Here is a 19,461-nt window from a genome sequence, read left to right as displayed (position 1 = left end):
TTTCTATGCATGGATTAGTCTAAAATCTTACGGATTAATTAGTCAATGTTGAAGGGTTTAGTACAGAGCTCCTGCAGATAGATCTATATCTCTGTTGATCCTTAAGAGACTCCTTAAGCATTAACGTTAGATTTGGAAAGACATGTACACTGTTTATTGCCTAATTTGGTCTTGATCTTGAATAGGACTTGTTTTGCTCAGGTCTCTACTTGGTCTCTACCCTGTTTGGAACCAGTCTTAACTTGAACTTGACTGACCTATGGTCCTGGAATTGACTTATAGACTCAACTAAGGTGGTCTTGACTACATGCCTGGAAAGCAGACATAATGAAGATGAAACAGGTAAAGAGAAGAGAAGACAAGAGAAGAGAAGACAATAGAACAGAGGAGAACAGAAGAGAAGAGAGACCCAGACGGAGATATAAGGACATGGGGATTAGCACTGCATGCTGTGGCGGCTTCAAAGGCATTGCGTCCGCAGTGTTAACGGTGGAACGATGGTCATCAGGGAGGGAAGCACTTAGTTTCACTGCAAGGACACTCGCCTGCTTTGATGTTGGACAGAGGAGCGCTGGTCTGGAAATGGATCATAGACTTTACGTAACTCTCACTCACCTCGTTTAACTTTCATGGGGAGGTGAAGCCGGGAGGAACGAGTGCAAGAAGGGGTCGGTAATACAGCATATACCATTATAGCCTTATCCCAACTGTTGAGAAATGCCTCACACAGTGTTCAGGACATTCTCATAAAGGGACAAAATATTATTCTTTCAGGAAAATGTTGTCAGAGGTTCACAATGTCCACACTTAAAGGGAAAATCCACCCTGAAACACTTTAGCACAGTTAAAAAACAGTTATTGGTGATGTACCTTGCATTTCTGGGCCCATTTTGTTGTTTGGTGGTGATATTTCCAGCAGCTACAATGGAGTTTAATAGCAGAAAATGTTTGAGAGATGTAAAACATGAACGGTAAACGTCAGGTTTTGGTGTCAGTCCCTTAGAATCAAAGAACGAGGGCTTCTTTATAGAGCCGCCATTTTGCACCAAGAGACGTTCAACAATCATTTTTCCACTGATAGTAGCCTCAATAGACCAGAATGCAATGCAGCCATAAGACATGTTGTGTTTTGAGTAAATTCTCTTGCTTTTACTGACACTATCACTCTCTCTATCTGCTGTACATGTATAACCTGCAGCTGAATGGAACAAGTTCTGGCACGTTCTCTGTGGGTTGTCCAGAGGTATTCTGGGAAACGTAGGAAATCACAAACTGAAGTAGAAGTAGACGAGGCAGGTTGAGGGAAAGTGGGTACCACAAAAAAGTAAATTACAACACTTCATCACAAAATAACTCCTACAAAACATTGAACATTGCATCTTGACGATCTATAACAGTGGAAGAGTATCCGTCCTTTATTTGAACATCTAAAAATCTACTACTACAGTGAAATAAAGTGGATCTGCCCTTTACTAACAAGTGTTTTCGGTCTGACCTTAACATTAAAACTTGTAGGCACTTACAGTAAGTCTTGTCTATACAGAGGAGCTAAGCCCAGTGTAAGCAGACAAACTGAAGTTAACTTGTAAGAACCAGTGGGTGAAGAACAGCAGAACAATAGTCTGGTGGTTCCTCCTCTGCAGCTCCCCAAGCTCAGTCTAGTCTAACAAGAACACAGTTATAAAATCTTGAGGAGTGGGAGGTGAGGAGGAGGAGAGCGAGGAGGAGTAAAGGGCTGCTACACATTTCCTCTGTCAAAACTCCAGGATTTTTCCAGGCCTTCATTTCCATCCTGACTGGATTTATAGATTCTGGTCGGTGTGCACTATGATCTCTGCTGATAATGTTTTTTTTTATTGCCCTTTTGCACCTTAACATATTGTCACTTTTTCACCCAATATTTCTCAGCTAGAAAGTCTTGTCTTACTCTTTATTGCAGTCCTCATTTACAAAATTCTAATAAATAACACTAACCAATAAATATTGTGTGCCACTGCATTTTACTTACATTTTTCCAAAGCTTGGTCTATGTAAGGTTTCTTTGCTGCTTCTCCATCTTAACCTTTGTTTTGGTCACATGGGTGCACATTCAAAGGTTGTGATTGGTCATGCTTGATATATGAAATTGCGATTTGTGCACTGCATGGCTGACGATTGTTCTTCCCTGCAACAAACATCACAATACGTGAAATAACAGTGTGTCTACAAAATTCAATGTGAAGTCATGTGTATATTGGGGCCAAACAACAGTTTTTTCCATACTTTTACAGACTTTCGCTCCAGTTCTAAAATTTTCAATACCTGGAAATGATCAAATTGATTTTCCATGCTTTCCCAGTGTTTCCAGACCCGCCCAGGGACTGAACCCTGGAGTGCATGGGGAGGTGCTGCAGGAGCGAGGCGTATCAACAGGTTAAAACCTCCAGGGCAGGATTTGAGTTAACACAGGTCTCTGTACACAACCCGCTCCTCTCCCTGCGTCTTAACAGGCTCAAGTCTACATTGTATCCTCTCCCCGTGAACTTCTAACACCAGCTTGGACAACTGGCAACAACGGGAGGGATCAGGGAAAGGGATCAGTCTTGAACTTAACTCGTAATTATGATAATCAGTCCCCTGTTTTCGTTGCAGATCTCCTTTTTTGGGGGGGGGGGACCACACAGCTTGGAGGAAACGCCTCTGGGGGTACAATCTCACAGATTTCCTCCCAGGTCAGAGCGTTTAGATATGGATCTGTGTGGTCTTGAGAAAGGCACGATATCCATATAAACACGTCTAAATTAAACTCAAGGTTGGCCACTTTTACGCCTAAAGTTTTTGTCTGTGGAATTCAAACAGACACAGACAGGACAGTGAAAAGGTCATTTGACACCCTGGCTCTCTGGATCTCCCTCCCTCCTGGCTCCCCAAAGGAGGAATCCCCGTCACTCCCCATCTTTGTTTTAGGCTGAAAACTCATCTTTTCTTTAAGTACCTCACATCCCTCCATTCTCCCTCTGAATCATATCTCCCTCTCCCTGCTTTATTCGCTTTAAAATGCTCTAAAATGCTATTTTTAAGTTTAAAATCCCATGTAACTTTGGCCTTATTATTACTCTTATTTCCTTTCCTTTCTTTACATGATCGTTTTGGGGTCACAAGAATATTTAGTTACCTCAATTTTCAGGAAACCATGACTCTGACCTTTGCACTCTTTACTATTGGTTGCTTGTAATGTTGATGAGGCTACAAATTGAGGCTTATTCTACTGTTGCATTCAAGGTAAATTGCTCTGGATAAGAACATCAGCTAAATGGAGTGAATGCCTAAAATGGAAACACATCTAAAATTTTAAAAAATAGTTTGGATACTTTGCACAGAGAAAAAAATAATGGTATCAAACTATGAAATTATCAGCTACAAACACACAGCGGAGTCAATCTAGTCATATCGTAAACCTCTGGAAAAGAGCGGTGAGGGCATTATCAGATTAGTTGGTCTTGCCAAAACAATGTTTTAAGACTCATGCTGTGTACACAAAAGTAACTGTCACTCAAAACAGAGATAAACCACATTCCAAATCCCTCTTTTATGAGTCTGAGTTCTCATAGCCCTCATCTTGTATATACAGAGCTTTCTTAAATGTGCAGATACACTCACATACACATGTATACGCACGCACGGTGTTTCTTGGAGGCGGAGGGCTTACATAATATCTTGATCCTGTGGTAAAAGAGGTTTGTTCTCACCTGGATACACTGGGAGGCGGGTGTCAGCTCCTGCCAAGATGCTCCAGCACAACACCTGTAAACGGAAATCTATAACAAATCATTGATTGCTATGGATTTCTGTTTACAGGCTGGGTGTTGTAGATGTGATAGAAATCTACAACAAATCATTGATTGTTAACTCAAACTCAATCCTGCTCTGTTTGTTTAGTGCAACAGTGACGCCATGTTAAAGGAATACACCAAGTTTTGGGGAATTTTGGTTCATTGGTCTAATTAGCTGTTAGGTGATGAGAACATAGACACCAAAATCATCGATATGTCCCTGGTAGATCATTTGCTCTGGTGCTCCATGCTAACGCTGATAGTAGATAGCATTATCCAAAGTAAGAACGCTTATCTTCTAATGAGAAAAAGTTGTTAGTGGTCTTTATTTTACAACACAGCTGTATAATATTCTCATTATACTTTTACAGAAACGTAGACTTACTTACTTGCATGTTGACAGTAGAGTCAATGTGATACCTGAACTTGCTTGACACACAAGGAAGTCAACTCTAGGTGGGATGGGTGAGAAACTCTAAAGGGTGGCACCCAAGGTTGATTTCAGTCTATTTCTGGCCTTGGACTTGGTTGTGGTCGCAGTGGAAAAGCCAGATTCCTGCAGATAAGTCGTAAAAGGCAGCAAACTGAACAGCCCTGGTCAACTTTGGTCAGCAGACAGCTCCATTGGCTGACTTTCCAACTCTTGTGGAAAGGGCAACGCCATCAGCTGCAGGCTCCTTTGAAAATGGGTTCAAAATACTCTCCAAAATACACTGGAATCCTGTGGGAAACACTCCATGAATTTCTGTTTACGTGTAGAGAGTTCTCCAGAATTTCGCTCAAAAGTGGAAAGCTTGTTCCACAGAACCAGTTTCCTTTTGAAGCCTTAATTCAGTTGAATCTGAGACCAAAAATATGCTGCTGTTTACCCCTTGGATTGACTGGTTTGTCATCGTTCCATGGGATAATCAGGATTATATTTATGGACAACTTTAGACATTTTCTGAGGAAGAGTCTCACTGTGATCTGTTTTTTTTGTTTGAAGTAATTGTCCATGTTTGCTTCTTTACACGGTGCTCGCCTCTCCTCAGCTCATCTGAACAAAAACTTGACCCCTCTAGCTTGCCTTAGCTGCCAGTCTCAAATAGATGAAGTCTGATTAATGACGCTGATGATAGGGCTAATTGTTATTATTTGTTCTTATAGGTAGATTGATTAATAGTAATTTTGTTAGGCTTTATATAGACGGACGAATGCGGACCACTGGCCTTTTCTGACGGTTGCATCCCAGTGTTAAAGTGAATAAGCCTTCCTCACACCAGCAGTCTTAATATTTTATTCCATAAACCTACTGTCCTGAAAGAGGTACGTTCACCTCCATTAAGCTGTAGGCCAATGTTAAGGGCATTATTACAGGTTCAGAGCGTCTTCCTGGGGTAGTTTAGGGTGGACGTGTCACCATTGGAAGTGCTAAAAATCACCACCAGAAGTATTCACCGACTCCAACATTTTGTTCTTGGTTACTCAAGGTAACTCAGGACAATCTGAGGGTTTCCTCTGACCTAGTGAGCTTGTAGTGTTTTCAGCTGATCTGTTCAGACATGTAGAGGCTTGGACAGAGAAGAGAACAGTAAACAGTCCGATGACAGACTTTAAAACAAAGTGCTCACCCGTGGAATATTCATACCTGACGGACTGAGGCAATCTGGTGAGACAGGCGAGGAGTTTGCCAAGCCACCATCTTAGGCTTTGTCTCATCTGTTGTTGAATGCACGTTATGTAGGTCAAATGCCGATTCCTTTTTGACAGATCGATCTCGTGACAGAGGGTTAAATGAAAGCAGAGGCATTCCTTCTAAATATAATCTGTATGTGCTCGGACTCAAAGTAATATGAAAAATTCAGCTTGAGGTGTTTGATAACCATCTTGTTTGTGAGTTCGTACCACTCTTTGGCAGACTGTGTGACCTCGGATCACTTCTGCTGGCCACTGTACTTTACCTCCGCCGGTCTCAGCATATAAGGACTGATACTCACTCCCACAGACTCATAACATGAAAAACACGGGGAAAATTTGGCATTGCATACAGGCGGCCATGGAAAACTCTGGGTCAGTGTGAGCAGTTTCTTTGTCTATAACTGGATGTCTCATATCCCTAAAGCCCCCGGCCTCCTGAGGAGGAAATGAAAGAAGGTAGCTTGTATCTCCCTCTGACAAAGAAAGCAATATCTTGGAGGATAAATACTTTTTCAGTGAACATCACAAACACGTGTTAACATTTATTTCACATTTTCTTTCAACTGGATCAGTATTTTAAAATAGCTAGCTCTGCTGCTGCAACAAAGGCAAGCCTGTTAGCCTTAAGGCCAGATTAACGTTAGCTTGTTTTTGAACTTACATCATCCTAACTTTGTTGTGTTGTAAAGATGTTTTGTCTTTGAAGTTAACTGGATTCTGGAGCAAATTAAAACAAAGATTTACACTATCCATAAAAACAAGCAGTTTGCTTATTACAAATCATGGTCCAAACCTTTTTCATATCAGTGCAACCAGAGCAGCTAGCTTGCGGTGGTAGCATCAAGCTAGCACTGAGCGACAAGAATAATGTTTAAATTCATTAATCAGAATTGTATATAGTCCTGTTTTAGACCAAGAAATACACAACTTTAAACAATGCATAAACAGCAGTAAATATCAAAAAGTATATGACAAAAAAACATCATTTTTGTCATATACCCCAGATGATGTGATGTAGACGTTTACTAAACTTGAATTGCTCAGTGGGAACTTTGTCAGGTATGAAGTGCTGTTAGAGAGACTGTGAAAGTGGGCCGACAGTTTAGACGATATGTAGGCTAAATGAAAAGGAAGCTGTTTTTGTGACAGTGTTGTTAGCGTCAACGTCCACACCTACATTTCTAGCCTGATTGCTTTTGTTTAGCCTGGATGGGAAACATTCCAACTTGCATGTTAAACAGGTGAATATTCTACCGGCCCATTATTAGCTGTCTTTCAAATCTTTTTTTTTCTCTTCATCTCCTCAGGCGGAAGGAAATCCCTGAGACTTAGGTGATATTTGTCTCGGAGAAAAGCACATTGAGCTGACAGGTCCTTTTGGCGGCGTGTGAGTGATGACTGAACATGCCCCGCTGCTCCCTCTGATGCTCCCGGTTTGTCGGGACGAGCCCGGCAGAGTGTATTTTGACATAAACACAGAGTCTATAGCTTTTGATGGAGGGGGGTGTCGTGAACCTGTTTGACCTCTAGTCCTCTTTGGTCGCCCCCTCCAGCGCTACATCGCTCGTCAGATTTTGTTTTTTGGCTTATTGTGGCTTTGGTCGGGGTGCGGATTTACTAAACTGATCTTATAGGTTTTTACACCCGGGGAGTTTCCTGTGCCTTCTAGCATCTGACCCAAAAGAGCAAAAAAAGAGATATTATTCAGTGATCTGATACACAAAGCATTAGGAGACACAGAGAAGCCATACAGGACAAAACCCTTTGTCTGTTTGCATGTTATCCTCACAGACAATCCTGCTGTTATGTTTTTCTCTATGCTGTGTGGGGCTGCGTGGCCTTTTCACCATGCATGAGCCGGGCTTGATTGAATTCGTCACCCACGCTCCACAGGCATGACAGTGTTGTGTATTCAGTGTGCTGAGGGCCGGACGGTCCCATTGTGCTCCGGGAAATGTGTTGCGGTGCGGTCAGCTGGTCGTAAACGTGAGGGAGACGGTCACCAACACGCTGGATCTGATGTTACTGTGGCTGCTGCGGTTTTGTAGGAACCTAGTTTGGATTTTAGAGGAAAAGTGTCTTTTTTGTATGTCCTTCTCCCAATAGCCTCTCTCAATTATCCTACTTGCCATCATTTATTAATATTTAAAAGGTTTTAATGGTGATAACGTGGGCACCTCCCATCACAGATGTTGGGTTGAAAGAAATAGACAGACAGATAGATGTGAATGTCCAGTTTAAGGGAGTTTTGCAGTTCATCCCACTTGCATAAAAAGTAAATACTGACTTTTCTACTTCAGTGTTCATGTATTCATTTGTGACATTAAAACTATTGAACTTGTGATCGAGTACGGTGTCTGAATTTTAAAAGTGATGAAATGTAAAAAGGTAGCTTGTTGAGGAGAGGTTTGTAAATAAACAAGAGGCGGAGTTTTTCTCTTAGAGTGTAAAGTGATGGCTGCCCTACCTTCTAATAGAGCTGTGGCTCCTCAACCTCCAACCCCCCAGGGGGTCGCAAGCTATTTTTTTATTCTTTTTTTGGGAGGGAGACGGGTCACAAGATGATTTATGGGATAGGACACAATAGGATACAAATGTATTATCGCGTCTATTTTTTCTGATTTTTCTCTAATTGTTGCTTTTTTTCTTGTGAAATACTGAGTAGTTTTCAGCCTCTTGGCCTCCTTTGATAATTAATCAAATGAAACAAACTGAAAAGGGAAAATCATTCTTTGGTTGAACTGTCCTCCACTCTGCATATGCACTCCTGGGGGTCCCAAGTAGGCATTATAAGGGGGCCACAAGCCAAAAAGGCTGAGAACCACAATAGAGGATACGATTGTGTGTTTAAAACTGTCACCTGTAATGAATCTGAGTATTCTGTGGTAAACAGCATCGAGAGGCCGGAGAGTCTGGGCTGCAGGACGAATGTGAATCACATCAACGTAATCCAAAACTGATAAGGATGCTGCCTGTACAATCTGCAACCTCCAGCTCAAAGTAAAGCTTTGTATATTTGTAAAAAAACAAACTCTTAGGCCCTCGACACCTCCAGTAGGCTTAGCGGGAAATTCTGTCATCCCAGGTCACTGTCAGATTTACTCACTTCCAGTATTAAGATAATGTGTCACTTCCACATCGTTGTTGTGGTAATACAGTAATACAGGGAGAGTGAGTCAGACCCGTCAGGGAAGTTACTGCTTCCCCTGTCTGTCAGATACATATCTGTGGATGCGGCCCGGGGGCAGGTTAGATAATGAGGTGGGAGCGAGGTTAAGCGGTAGCTGCTGGTGAGGGTTGTGGGGTTTCTTGGTGGAGGGAGATGAGTGTCACAGGAGGCGGTGGTGATGGATGAGCGGCGGGAGGCTCAGCTGTCCCCGTCGGTCAATAATCCGCCCCGCAGCTCTTTCAATAGCACACAGGAGCCGCTGAAAGAGAAGTTTCTGGTACGCTGGAGAGGAGCGCCGGGTGTGTTTGTGTCTGGACCGGCTCTCACTTCTCACTTTGGGCTGTTTTGCTGTTGAAACCTCCAGAGCTTTCAATCAGTAGCAGAATCAGTGTCAACATTTATTTCTACCAATAACAATAATATGGTGTCGGTGAATAGTTGCATGTGTGTGTGTGTTACGTAAACGGCGAGATCTCCAAAAGAACGGAAAATGAGACAGTGGGTTGTTATGCAATAACAGCTGGTCGAATTAATGGAGTTTTGGCATTTTAATGTCAGCCTCAACCCGATGCTTCGCCTTGGTTCTCACCAACACTTGGATTTAACAGACAGCTCACTCTCAAAAAAACACACCAAATTCTTTCTTAGTATGGATGAAAGGTGAAAATCAATCATTTTTTTCACAGTCTCAATGGTGCAGTAATCACTTAGTGACATTTTAATCCTGGAAGTATTAATGTTCTGCCTCAGTCTCAATATTATAAAAAAATTGCCAAATTTGCCAGATCTAAATGGACAAAATATTCCTTTCCCACCACTTGCTAAAACAATGCAGTCCTAGTAGTTTACAGCAGTTTGATCACTTCGATAAGATAAGATCTTTGATAAGACTGTTTAACATTACTGTCCTATAAAGGTAAACAGCAGTACTTCTTTTAGTATGGTTTTAAAGGTCAAATCAACAAAAAAATATACCAATAAATGCTATTAAATGACATATAGGACCAACACTTCTATACATTTGTTGGGACAGAGGAGCTTTTTAGTCATTTTTCTCATTTTCTTTACTCAGTTACTGCTCTTTGTAGGGCAGATCAGGCCAAGCTACCTTACCGGCCAAAAACCTTCAAGCATCCATTTAGTAAACTGTACTGCCGGTGGATGTTCAACTTCCATTAAAGTAAATGGGTAACGCTGTGGAGAGCATGAGCGAATGTTTTGAGAATGCTCTCACTTCTGAGAGGCAGACATGAGGCCATTACTTCAGAAAAGCGCGAGCCGAGTCTGGGTTTTGCCAAGCAGACAAATTAAAAGGGCAAGAAAATCGGCCGAGTCCAACAAAGACTTAACGTCTGACATTTTAAGTGCTGGCAGTTCGGCTGTCGAAATGAAACTCTCTCATTTTCTCTCTAACGATCGCTTTACTCATCTTGCGTCATCAACAATCTACACACTCTCTGTTTTAGCTACAAAACCGTTGATTTGGAGAGACTTGACCTAGTATGCTGCCCTTTCGATCCTAACACAAGTCACTATAAACTCTCTATACAGCTCTCGTCGAGGACATTTCTAGGTAATCCTTACAGTGGAAATATGTTTTCCTTGGCACCTACATGGAAGTGACTGTTTAGGTAAGAGTTAAGAACGGTAATAAATCAGGATATCTCACTCCCTCGATTTGGGGCACTCCTCTATTCCATGTTAGAGTGAGTCATATAAACTTTAGGCCTAACAAACAGCGTCACAACGATGAAGAGATGCGTACCGCTGCGTCTATTTTTATGCGAGATTATTCATCGCGGAGGTGAGAATAAAGACGACAAACCAAAAGCTCAGATGCAAATCTTACACAGATCTTTATTGTTCTTTAATTGTTCATTTACACCTCTTAACATACAGGCTGTGGCAGTCAAGTTGCCCCCTTTTTCCGTTTCTTTTTCTCGTCCTTTTGACAAAAAAGACATCAAGTTTTGACATCATCACATACAGAAAAACATGTTCTTCATCTCCCTTCCCCTACATACTTTTTTTTCCCATCGATTAGTTCTCACTGGATTTTCACCAGTGTCTAAAACATCCATCTATGAGCAAGGAACCACATTAACTTACTTAAATAGCAAGTTTTTGGGGTTACACACCTTGCATCAACAATCTATCTCAGTTCCAACAAACAGCTTTATCCATCTTTTTCTCTTTTCTCTCTCAATCCTTCAGACAACATTCTCTTGTTTTCATCGTCTATTTTCTCGAACTGTCCTGTCCTCGATAGGAACCGAACCCCTCAGACAGGCAAACACATCCTGCCGCCTCTACTTGGTGCGAGCAGTGTCGACAACTAAAGCTCCATGCAAGATGCTACATTGAAAAGTGATCCGTTTCATTCTGAAGAGTCAGCGTTTTAAACCAACATGGCTCAGTTCAAAAGTTGTCGGCTTTGTTTTACGTCAAATAAAACAAAAACCCCTCATCTTTTTTATTTTCATGACATTGAATGGTTTGTTATCGCTGCGCTCTGTAGCGACGAAAACAAACTAACTCAACGTGAATGTGACTGGATTTAAATTAATGCCTCTGGTTGCAGTAAATGCAAAAAAAAAAATAATAATAAAAATAAAAAAATGTGTCCGGGTCCTTACATCTGTTATTAAAGGAATGTACAAAAATAAGACTTGTCCTCCAGTAAATCTAAAAATCAGACTTTTACAGAGAAATTTGTAGCTTTTGTTTTGTATACATCTTAACTTTTTGGGGTTCTTCTCTTTTCTATCGAACTCCGCATGCCCAAATTTAAAAATAACTTCAGCTAAAAGCTAAAAACAGTGCTGCTTTAAAATAAAATAAAAAACAAAAGAGCTACAATAAAATTTAGAATGATAATATAAAAATGTAAAACTTTAATTACCCAAAAAAAGAATGATAAATCTAAAATAATGTTTAAATACCAAATTAACAGTAAACAGACCTTGATGCGCCACCTCTATCTTCAAGAAATCAACAAACTCACGACACACAGATTAATGTGTGAATGTGTGTGTTTGCTTTTTCGTAATGCTTCCCTTTATACAGCTGATGGAAGCCGTGCAGGTCGCTCCAGAATACTGCATCAGCACTCGGGGGGCGGATGGAGGGGAAAGGTAAATAGCTGCCGAAGAGGACAGTAACACAGAACACTGTTGTAATAATAATACGCACGCCGACACACATAAATACAAGTCCCACTGAGCGGGGCGAACTCCGCCCCCTCTTCTCCACGCTGTCCCTCTTTCTTTTAATGTTTATGTACAAAAACAAGAGGAGTCCGTTTTCTCCCGCCGCCTCCGTTTACACCATAGTCTCTTTTCTCTTCCCTAAGGAGCACAGCGACCTCTTGTCCTTTTTGGTTTTGTGCGTCGTGGGCGAGGAGAGCGGCGATGTCGACGACGACGTCGACGATGATGACGATGTCGAGGAGGCGGAGGAGCAGGAGGAAGGGGAGGCGGCGGCGGGGCCGGGGGTCTCGTCGCCGCACGGCGAGCTGGGGGTGGACTGCGAGGCCGCCTGCGGGCAGTTCTCGTCCGCCTCCTCCATGTGGACGATGGCGGAGACGGAGGAAGGGCGGCGCTTGGAGCGGGCGTCGGCCACGGGCGAGGTGGGGGCGGCGGGCTCGGGGAGGGGCCGGTGGACGGAGATGGCGCTGCGGAGGCAGTTGAGCCACTGCTGCTTGTGGAAGACGTCGTTCACCTGCAGCGTGTGGGACTGGCCGTGGCTCGGGTCTTGGAAACGCACACGGAAGATGTTCTTGGCTGAGGAGGCAAGTGACAGAAAACGGAATTAGTAATTCAGCTTCAGCTTGATGTGCAACAAACTGCATTCCTACATGAACTACCGTAAACCTCTGAGGTCAGGAATGAGGCTCACCTTTGTCTGCGTTGCTGAAAGCCCCTCTGAAGGAGCCGCCCATTCTGACGTCTCCGTCCTGCAGGTCCTCCAGCACCAGGTCCTGCACCGGGATCGGCTGCCGGTAAACCTGGAAACACTGGCGCTCGTTCCTGGTGACGGGGCGGGTGAGAACCAGCAGCTCGGTGAACAGGAACACATGCAGCTTCTGGAGGGAGGGAGGGAGGGAGAAAGAGAAACAAAGGAAATGATTAAAACCAGATCGCTGACATGGTGCGCCTGACATCCTCTACCACCAACAAAGTTTCACTTAGGGCTTGTTGATTGTTATCAAAGGAGATGCTCGTATGCTTAAGTCATAGATTTTTTAGCGGGTGAGCGAAAATAGCTGCCTTATTTGGGGTGCGAGGCTTGTGTTGGTGCATGTGAGGGAGGAGGCAGCCAAAGGAGAAACGTGTTGATGAGAGGAAAGTGTGTGTGTGTGTGTGTGTGTGTGTGTTTTGCTCACCGTGCCGCTCTTGTTGCGTAGCTCCCCGTGACACAGCAGGCTCTTGCACTGGTCGATGCGCGGGTCTCTCTGCCTGTCGTCCAGATACTCCAGCTTGTCGATGTAGTACTGGCACTCAGACTCTCCCTTCTTCATGTTGATGTCCGACAGCACGCCCTGGATGATGGTGATCTGAGCACACAAAAATCAAATCATTAAATTCAGCCAGGTTTTCAGGCAGTCGATCGATAAGAAAAGGCTGCGTCCTATCTTCGGCTGATGTGTGTTGTGTGTGTTTCCTAGACTCACCGCTTGCTCCAGGCTGGCGGTGTCGGGATGCTCTGGCGGAGTGTGCCTCAGGATCTCTTTGAGCAGCAGCGGGTACTTGACCAGGCGCGAGCGCGGGATGTCCAGGAAGCTCCAGAGGTCCAGCTTCCTGCTGAACGGCGACTCCAGGCAGCGCTGCAGGAAGTCCTGAACCCGCCGGTCCTGCTTCTTCTGGTCCAGCAGCGCCTTGGCTGCCAGCTGGTTGCTGCAGTAGTCTCTGTAGGCGTTCAGCCTGGGCAGCTGGAGGGCAAGGAGGGACACTTTAGCATTCCTTGCAATCCAGACAAGTTTCCATGGAAATGTCAAGTGAATTTTCAGCAATCTTTTGACAATGTGAATAAACTCACATATGAATATGCAGATGGAAACCCAGCTATTGAGACTTAACAGAAATCCCAGAAGTCGAGGGGTTAATGGCGACGCGGTGACACTTACCCAGCTCACGACGATCTGCCCGATCTGCCCCACGGTCCCGTCTGCCCCGGTGGCTTTCGACAGCTGGGCCAGCAGGTCCTCGTGCAGCGGGATGTAGGCGTCCAGGTTCCCAAAGATGTGAGTCAGCTCCTCTTCAGACATGATGGACAGCTTCAGCATCGGGTCGTGGTACGCCTGTGGACAGGAGCAGAGCCAAACCGGTCAAATAACAACCAGGAGGGGGTGGGGGCTAAGAATAGCTTGGCAACGAGCTTTAGGGGTGCAAGAGAAAGACAGAGGTATCATTCCTTTCTTTTTATAGTTCCTGGCCTGACTGTGTGGAAGGCCTGCCAGCTTTTGATTTAATCTGTTTGCTTTATATGTACTCCCTTGGTCTCAGAGGTTTAAAAGTACAAACCTTGCGTGCGAGCTGGAGGTCCTCAATCAGGTCCTGTTCTCCACGAGACAGCTCGAATATGACCTGAGGAGAGCGAGGGGGGGAGGGGAAGGGAGGAGATAAGATATTTTTTTAACAAAAACCATGAAGCAGAATGTCATTACGTTATTACATTCAGTACCCATTAGACTAAATAGCCACGTCGATGCCAAATTACTCAGGTCAACCTCTAAATTTTTCTGACTGCTCTCTCCTGTCTCTCCCCTGCTCTCTGTCTGTCTCTGTTTAAAATTGTACGGTGTTTATGGCTTCTGACAGTTGGCTAAGATGTCTGACATGTACGGGTAGAGCAGAGATGTAGATCAGGAGAGCACTAGTGTGTGAGCTTGTCAGGTCTGTGTTAGCTTACAGAGACCGGGAAATGTGCAGGGCAATGAGCCCTGGACGGCTTTTAGCCCCACTTAGCTTATTTAGTACAAATACTGCAGGGATGTGTGAAACTAACAAAGTCTGAAAGGCTGTCTGGAAGAAGGAGTGTTGCAGAGAAAAGGAGAGGAAGGTGGGAGTGAGTCGAGGGATGGAGTGCCGTTAATCCTTCCTAATAGCCCTCTCTGTACAGTAATGAAAACTCACCAGACAGCTAGAATACATTGCTGTCTGGATTTCTGACTTAGAGCACATTCAGTCATCTATGTGGACTCCTTAGTTTGGGCTAGCTTTACACAGCTTTTTCCTCCGTGTGACTATAAAAAGTATTGCCATGGTGCTGATTCTCACCTCCTGCCGCTTGATCTCCTTGGTGGAGAAGGTTCCCTTCTGGTGGACGTCTAGCGTCTCTGACCACAGCGTGCTGTTCCTCCTTTTGGGCGGCGTGGGGGCCGCTGCCTTGCTGCAAGGCTTCTGGGGCACGCCCGGCGACTTGCCATCGCCCCGGAAGGAGGCCTGCAGACAAGAAACAGGAAGCCCCCAACGTTAAACATGGACGCCTGAGTGTTTTCAGTCAGCAAAGTGGTGGCCGTGACATTTGAAGTGTCCCTTGCCCTTTAACCCCGGTTTGTGGCATGTGGCGGGGCTCACCTGGATGGTTTGGCCGAAGCGCCGGACGGCCCCATTCTTCACCGGAGAGATGAGGTTGGCTAGCGACGTCACCCTGCCGAGAGGACGGACACGCTTGTTGCTGGGTTCCTGGAGAAGAAGAGGGAGAGAGGGGTTAGTCAGCCATTTTATCATAGTTTATGTCAAACATAAGACTTAACTTCCTGTTGAGCAACCTGGGACTAAACAAATCGATCAGTATTACTAACACTCGGGGATTTCCACTGGGACCTCTGGGGTAACTACAAGCACTCCCTTGTGACTTCTTGTGATGAAACTCATCAACTCAAGTGATAAATCCTCACTATTGACTCCACTCCCTGCTCTCGGGCTGGGAAACAGGAGTAGCTGGAGCCGAGGTCAAGCCACAGGCAGACAGGCTGGCGGACCAGCAGACAGACCAGAGATACTGTCGAGGCTCGGCGGGGATGAGGAGCAGGAAGCAGCTGTTGGCTCCATCATGTGAAGAGTCTTGGGCCAGGCCGGCCCACTGAGCACAAAGACCCTCTCTGACTGCCGATCTGGAGGGGAAGGGGGCCTGGAGGCATGCCAGGAATGCACGGGACCCTGTTCTCAGCTGTTCAACAGCGACTGCCTAACACCCCCTCCCCACACACACTCAGCTACTCAGCTATATGGCCTGACAACAGCTTAACTCTCCTCGAGTGTGTGTCTGCTCCATCACTCAAACAGTGCAAGATAAATGCTTCCTGATTGCCGCAGCTCTTTAACTGCCTTTCCCGGAGAGAGGAGTACAGGACAGTATGGCAGTGTGTCAGGACGGCTCAGTAAAACAGACCACCGTGGGGAGTTGGGGAAAGGAGCCGCAGTCGTAAACAGACAGTGAATCTGTCCCCTCTCAAGTGTTTATACAGTTCGGCGTCGCAGGGGGTGTACGGGGTGTTTATGGCTGCGAGTCGAGACAGGCTCTGCAGAAGGCCTCGCGTGAGAGCAGCACTACACCTGGGCCAGGTGACCCACCCACCCCACCCCACCCCCCGCCTCCCTTCACCGAGCCCTGAGGCTGGGAGAAGGGAGAGAGCAGCTTGGCCTCGTGCCAGCAACAACAAGCAACAGATATCAAAGCGCTGCAGATCTGAGGTAATGATTTCAGGCCGCAGAACCTCTTCAAAAACATGACAGGATGAGACAGCCACAGCCGTAATTAGCATTTCCAAAGATGTTTTGCATGGGGGAGAAAATGATCGCATTTAAAAAACTTTATAGTAATGACTGTTTGCTTGCTGAATTCGAGCACCGCAGTACTAAAGGCTGTCTGTGTTTTCTCCTGACTAAGGCCGAATGGGATTTTGCCTTGGCTCAGCGAAACTGGGAAACAGAGCAGCCATTCAGGCTCCAGGCCCTGCGGACACAGCTGGGGAACAGATCCGCTCAGTCTGGTGCGGCCGGCAGGCTGCTGTGGCTGCGGACGAGTCACGGTCCGCTGCGGTCAGTGGCTCCACGTTGGACCAGAATGGCCAGACGGCCTCGAAAACTTACCAACCCCTCTACTGGCAGGGTCAGCAAACAGAGAGAAGCCACATCCGAACTGCTCTGACGGTGGTCTAGATGCAGTGTGGTCAGCAAAGGAATCCAGAAAGAAGGCTAGGAAATCTCTGCTTTAACTTGACTATGGGGAATAGAGCTGCCTGAGTCTGTAAAAAGACAAATGTGTGAGCCTATTAAACTCCATGAACAAAGGGAAGAAAGTAAAACAGCAGAAAAAATGGTTTCAAGTACAGAGAGGGTGGGCTCGCTCCCAAAGTCAATATTGGAAACGCGTGTTGCCCATTGTGCCTTTCCTGTCCATTGGGGACCAGCCCCAGAATAACAAAAGGCCACTAGTCCCACTCTTTGTATACCCGACCTGCGCTCTATCAGCTGGAAAGTGCAACACTGCAGACAGACGGGGAGAGTTTCTATTCCTGGCTGTTTGACCTGGGAACTCCCTGGAGTAACGGCGAGTCTGGCTCACTTCAGGAAACCGGCCGAATCCGGGGTTTGTGCCGCTGGTTTGGATAGCCATCATCCGTGGAACAATCCCCCACCAAACACCTACTCACGTTTCCAGCACACATACTGCTGTACATGCACGGGGCACTCCTGAAACTCCCAACCCAAGATTACAACCTCATAAACTTCAGGGGGATTTTTTTTTTTTTTTCAGTCGAGGAGGGCCCCCAAAAGCTCCCTTCCTGTGCCCCTGCTTTTTCTTTGATGTAACCCCATGTGCGTGCCGAGAGCTAATACCCCAGGTCTGTCCCTGCTCTGCTCTGACTGATTACAGCACAGCTTGAGCTGATAGGGGGGCCGGGACCAGAACAGCCAGGCCTAAAATAAAAAAAGCTGAGGTCATCAAGAAGTCAGCACGACAAAAACCCCCCCCCTGCATAAAGCCACATGGGTGTCTCAATCGTGAAAATCTGAAACAAGAGAACTCACTTCATGAATTGCTTTTCGACTTCTCCTTTACCGAGAGTTTTACCGACAATGAAACTTCTTCTTCCGGAAACCTCTTCCGAAACAGAACCACAGAAACCTCAAAAGGGGAAGGAAGGAGGTCGGGCAGCTGAAGTATCGAGTTTTAAAAAAAAGAGAAAAAAAAAAAGAAGGTATTTTCTCAGCAGAGTGGGAACCAGAGAGCACACCTGGGTTTTCAACGCTCTGGTCCCTTTAATTGTGTTTGAGGCTAAAGGAATGCTCTCAGGCTGCCGTGCTGAAAGAGGACCAATCTGCTCCACTCTGCCCTGAGGCCCAGGGGAAGTCCAACCTGGGCCAAATTTGCATCATAGTTAACCTATTGTAACTGGATCCCATGTTGGCATCAAACGTTCGAAGCTAGAAAGCCTTGTATTCCTAGTTAGGCTTGACCCGAAAGGATGGGATGGGATGTGGGGAGGGGGGGGACTGTTTGCTGAGTGTTTGCCCCCTGCTGCCTCACTGTTTGTGGTACTTTGTGGGTCTACTGCTTCACCTAATCCTTCAATATCCCACCAGGGCTGAGCTACCTGCCAGGATGCATTCTGATGAAAACAGCAGCCTAAACAGAGACGGGGGGAATACGCAACGCCGAGGGACCAGTTTCCAACTTTACAAGTGCAATGAAATCCAATCATTAACTTCTCCAGGTCAGGCCATATCTCAAGCATTGTTCTTTAGAGGTGGCAAGCACAAAGTACAAAGTTTCAGCTCACAAGCAGAGGGCAATTGAAAGCACACACAGACACACACACACACACACAAACACACATGCACCCTGTGTGTCCAGGTGAGATAAGAGCAGGGTTAGGCGCTGATTCACTCACATCTGATAAGAAAGATGTGACTTCGCCTATAGGAGTTCCGTTCAAATTGATAGTCAAAGACACAACTTTGCAGCTCAGCGAAATAGAAATAATAGAAAAATAAACCCCCCCATGTGTTCCCGTGAATCTCACCTCTGACTCTTTGTTAGCTTGGTTCTGGTAGTCTATCACTTGCAGAGTCCGTTTGATAGGCACCAAGCTACCCAGTTCATCGTAAGCCACCATAGCTTTGAGTAAAAACACAATATCCACTTTAATCCTGTCGGGTCAGCTCCGAGTAATCCACATGAGAGGAAAAAAGTTGATGAAAAACAAGGTCTGTGTGAGAGCTAAAAATAAATAAATAAATAAGTAGACTTTCCCCTTATTCCTTTTCTTGCTCCCTTATGGGACGGGGCTTTCAGAAAGCTCCTCTCACACACTCTGTCTGACTTTCTAAACTTTGGTCTGAGGTGCACAGAGGGAGGGAGGGCTTTATACTAGGAACAGGGACAGGGGGGAGGAGCAAGCTCTGTCTGCACAGCCCTCCCATGGCTGTAAGTGAGCGGGGATCAGTTTACTTGGAAGTGAGGAGCAGCAACCCGCAACTCTCTTTGTTGCTGATTCACTCACTAAAAACAGTAGTGAGAATTTCAGAATCATGCGTGGAAGGCTTACTGCGAAGAGTTTACATTAGTGACTTCCATGCAGGCTACTGAAGTCTGCACCTTGTCTAACATAATACGGGTTCAACTGGGGTGACGTTCTCAGAATAAGAAATAATTTTAATTGCCTAGTACAATATATAAACAAGGAATATGTCTCATGACATTGGCACGGAGACACACTGAGAACTTACACAATTTCCCAGCAGAGTCTAATACTTAGATTACTTAGTAGAAGGACAACTTCACCTAATTTGA

At 45.3% G+C, this 19,461-nt stretch overlaps 1 protein-coding gene across 1 annotated transcript; it reads right to left on the bottom strand.

Moving 5' to 3' along the window:
• Nucleotides 1–10,490: 10,490 nt before the first annotated feature.
• On the bottom strand, nucleotides 10,491–18,992 carry net1 (neuroepithelial cell transforming 1). Its single transcript, XM_071899855.2, has 9 exons — nucleotides 18,692–18,992; nucleotides 15,237–15,344; nucleotides 14,937–15,101; nucleotides 14,181–14,243; nucleotides 13,784–13,957; nucleotides 13,331–13,588; nucleotides 13,043–13,213; nucleotides 12,556–12,742; nucleotides 10,491–12,440 (listed from the first exon to the last, which is right to left on the bottom strand). Exons 1-9 carry the CDS (start codon nucleotides 18,782–18,784, stop codon nucleotides 11,980–11,982), a joined length of 1,680 nt encoding a protein of 559 aa, XP_071755956.2. The 5' UTR covers nucleotides 18,785–18,992; the 3' UTR covers nucleotides 10,491–11,979.
• Nucleotides 18,993–19,461: the final 469 nt, after the last annotated feature.

The sequence above is a fragment of the Centroberyx gerrardi genome, chromosome 24 (genome assembly GCF_048128805.1).
Source record: "Centroberyx gerrardi isolate f3 chromosome 24, fCenGer3.hap1.cur.20231027, whole genome shotgun sequence".
Taxonomy (NCBI): domain Eukaryota; kingdom Metazoa; phylum Chordata; class Actinopteri; order Beryciformes; family Berycidae; genus Centroberyx; species Centroberyx gerrardi.
This window is presented reverse-complemented; position numbering and strand designations above follow the sequence as displayed.

Coding starts and splice junctions, on each gene's coding strand:
- net1 (XM_071899855.2), bottom strand. CDS start 18,784: ATGGTGGCTTACGATGAACTGGGTAGCTTGGTGCCTATCAAACGGACT. Junction 13,214..13,330: donor CCGCCAGCCTGGAGCAAGCG/GTGAGTCTAGGA, acceptor TTGTGTGCTCAG/ATCACCATCATCCAGGGCGT. Junction 12,441..12,555: donor TTTCAGCAACGCAGACAAAG/GTGAGCCTCATT, acceptor TTGCCTCCTCAG/CCAAGAACATCTTCCGTGTG.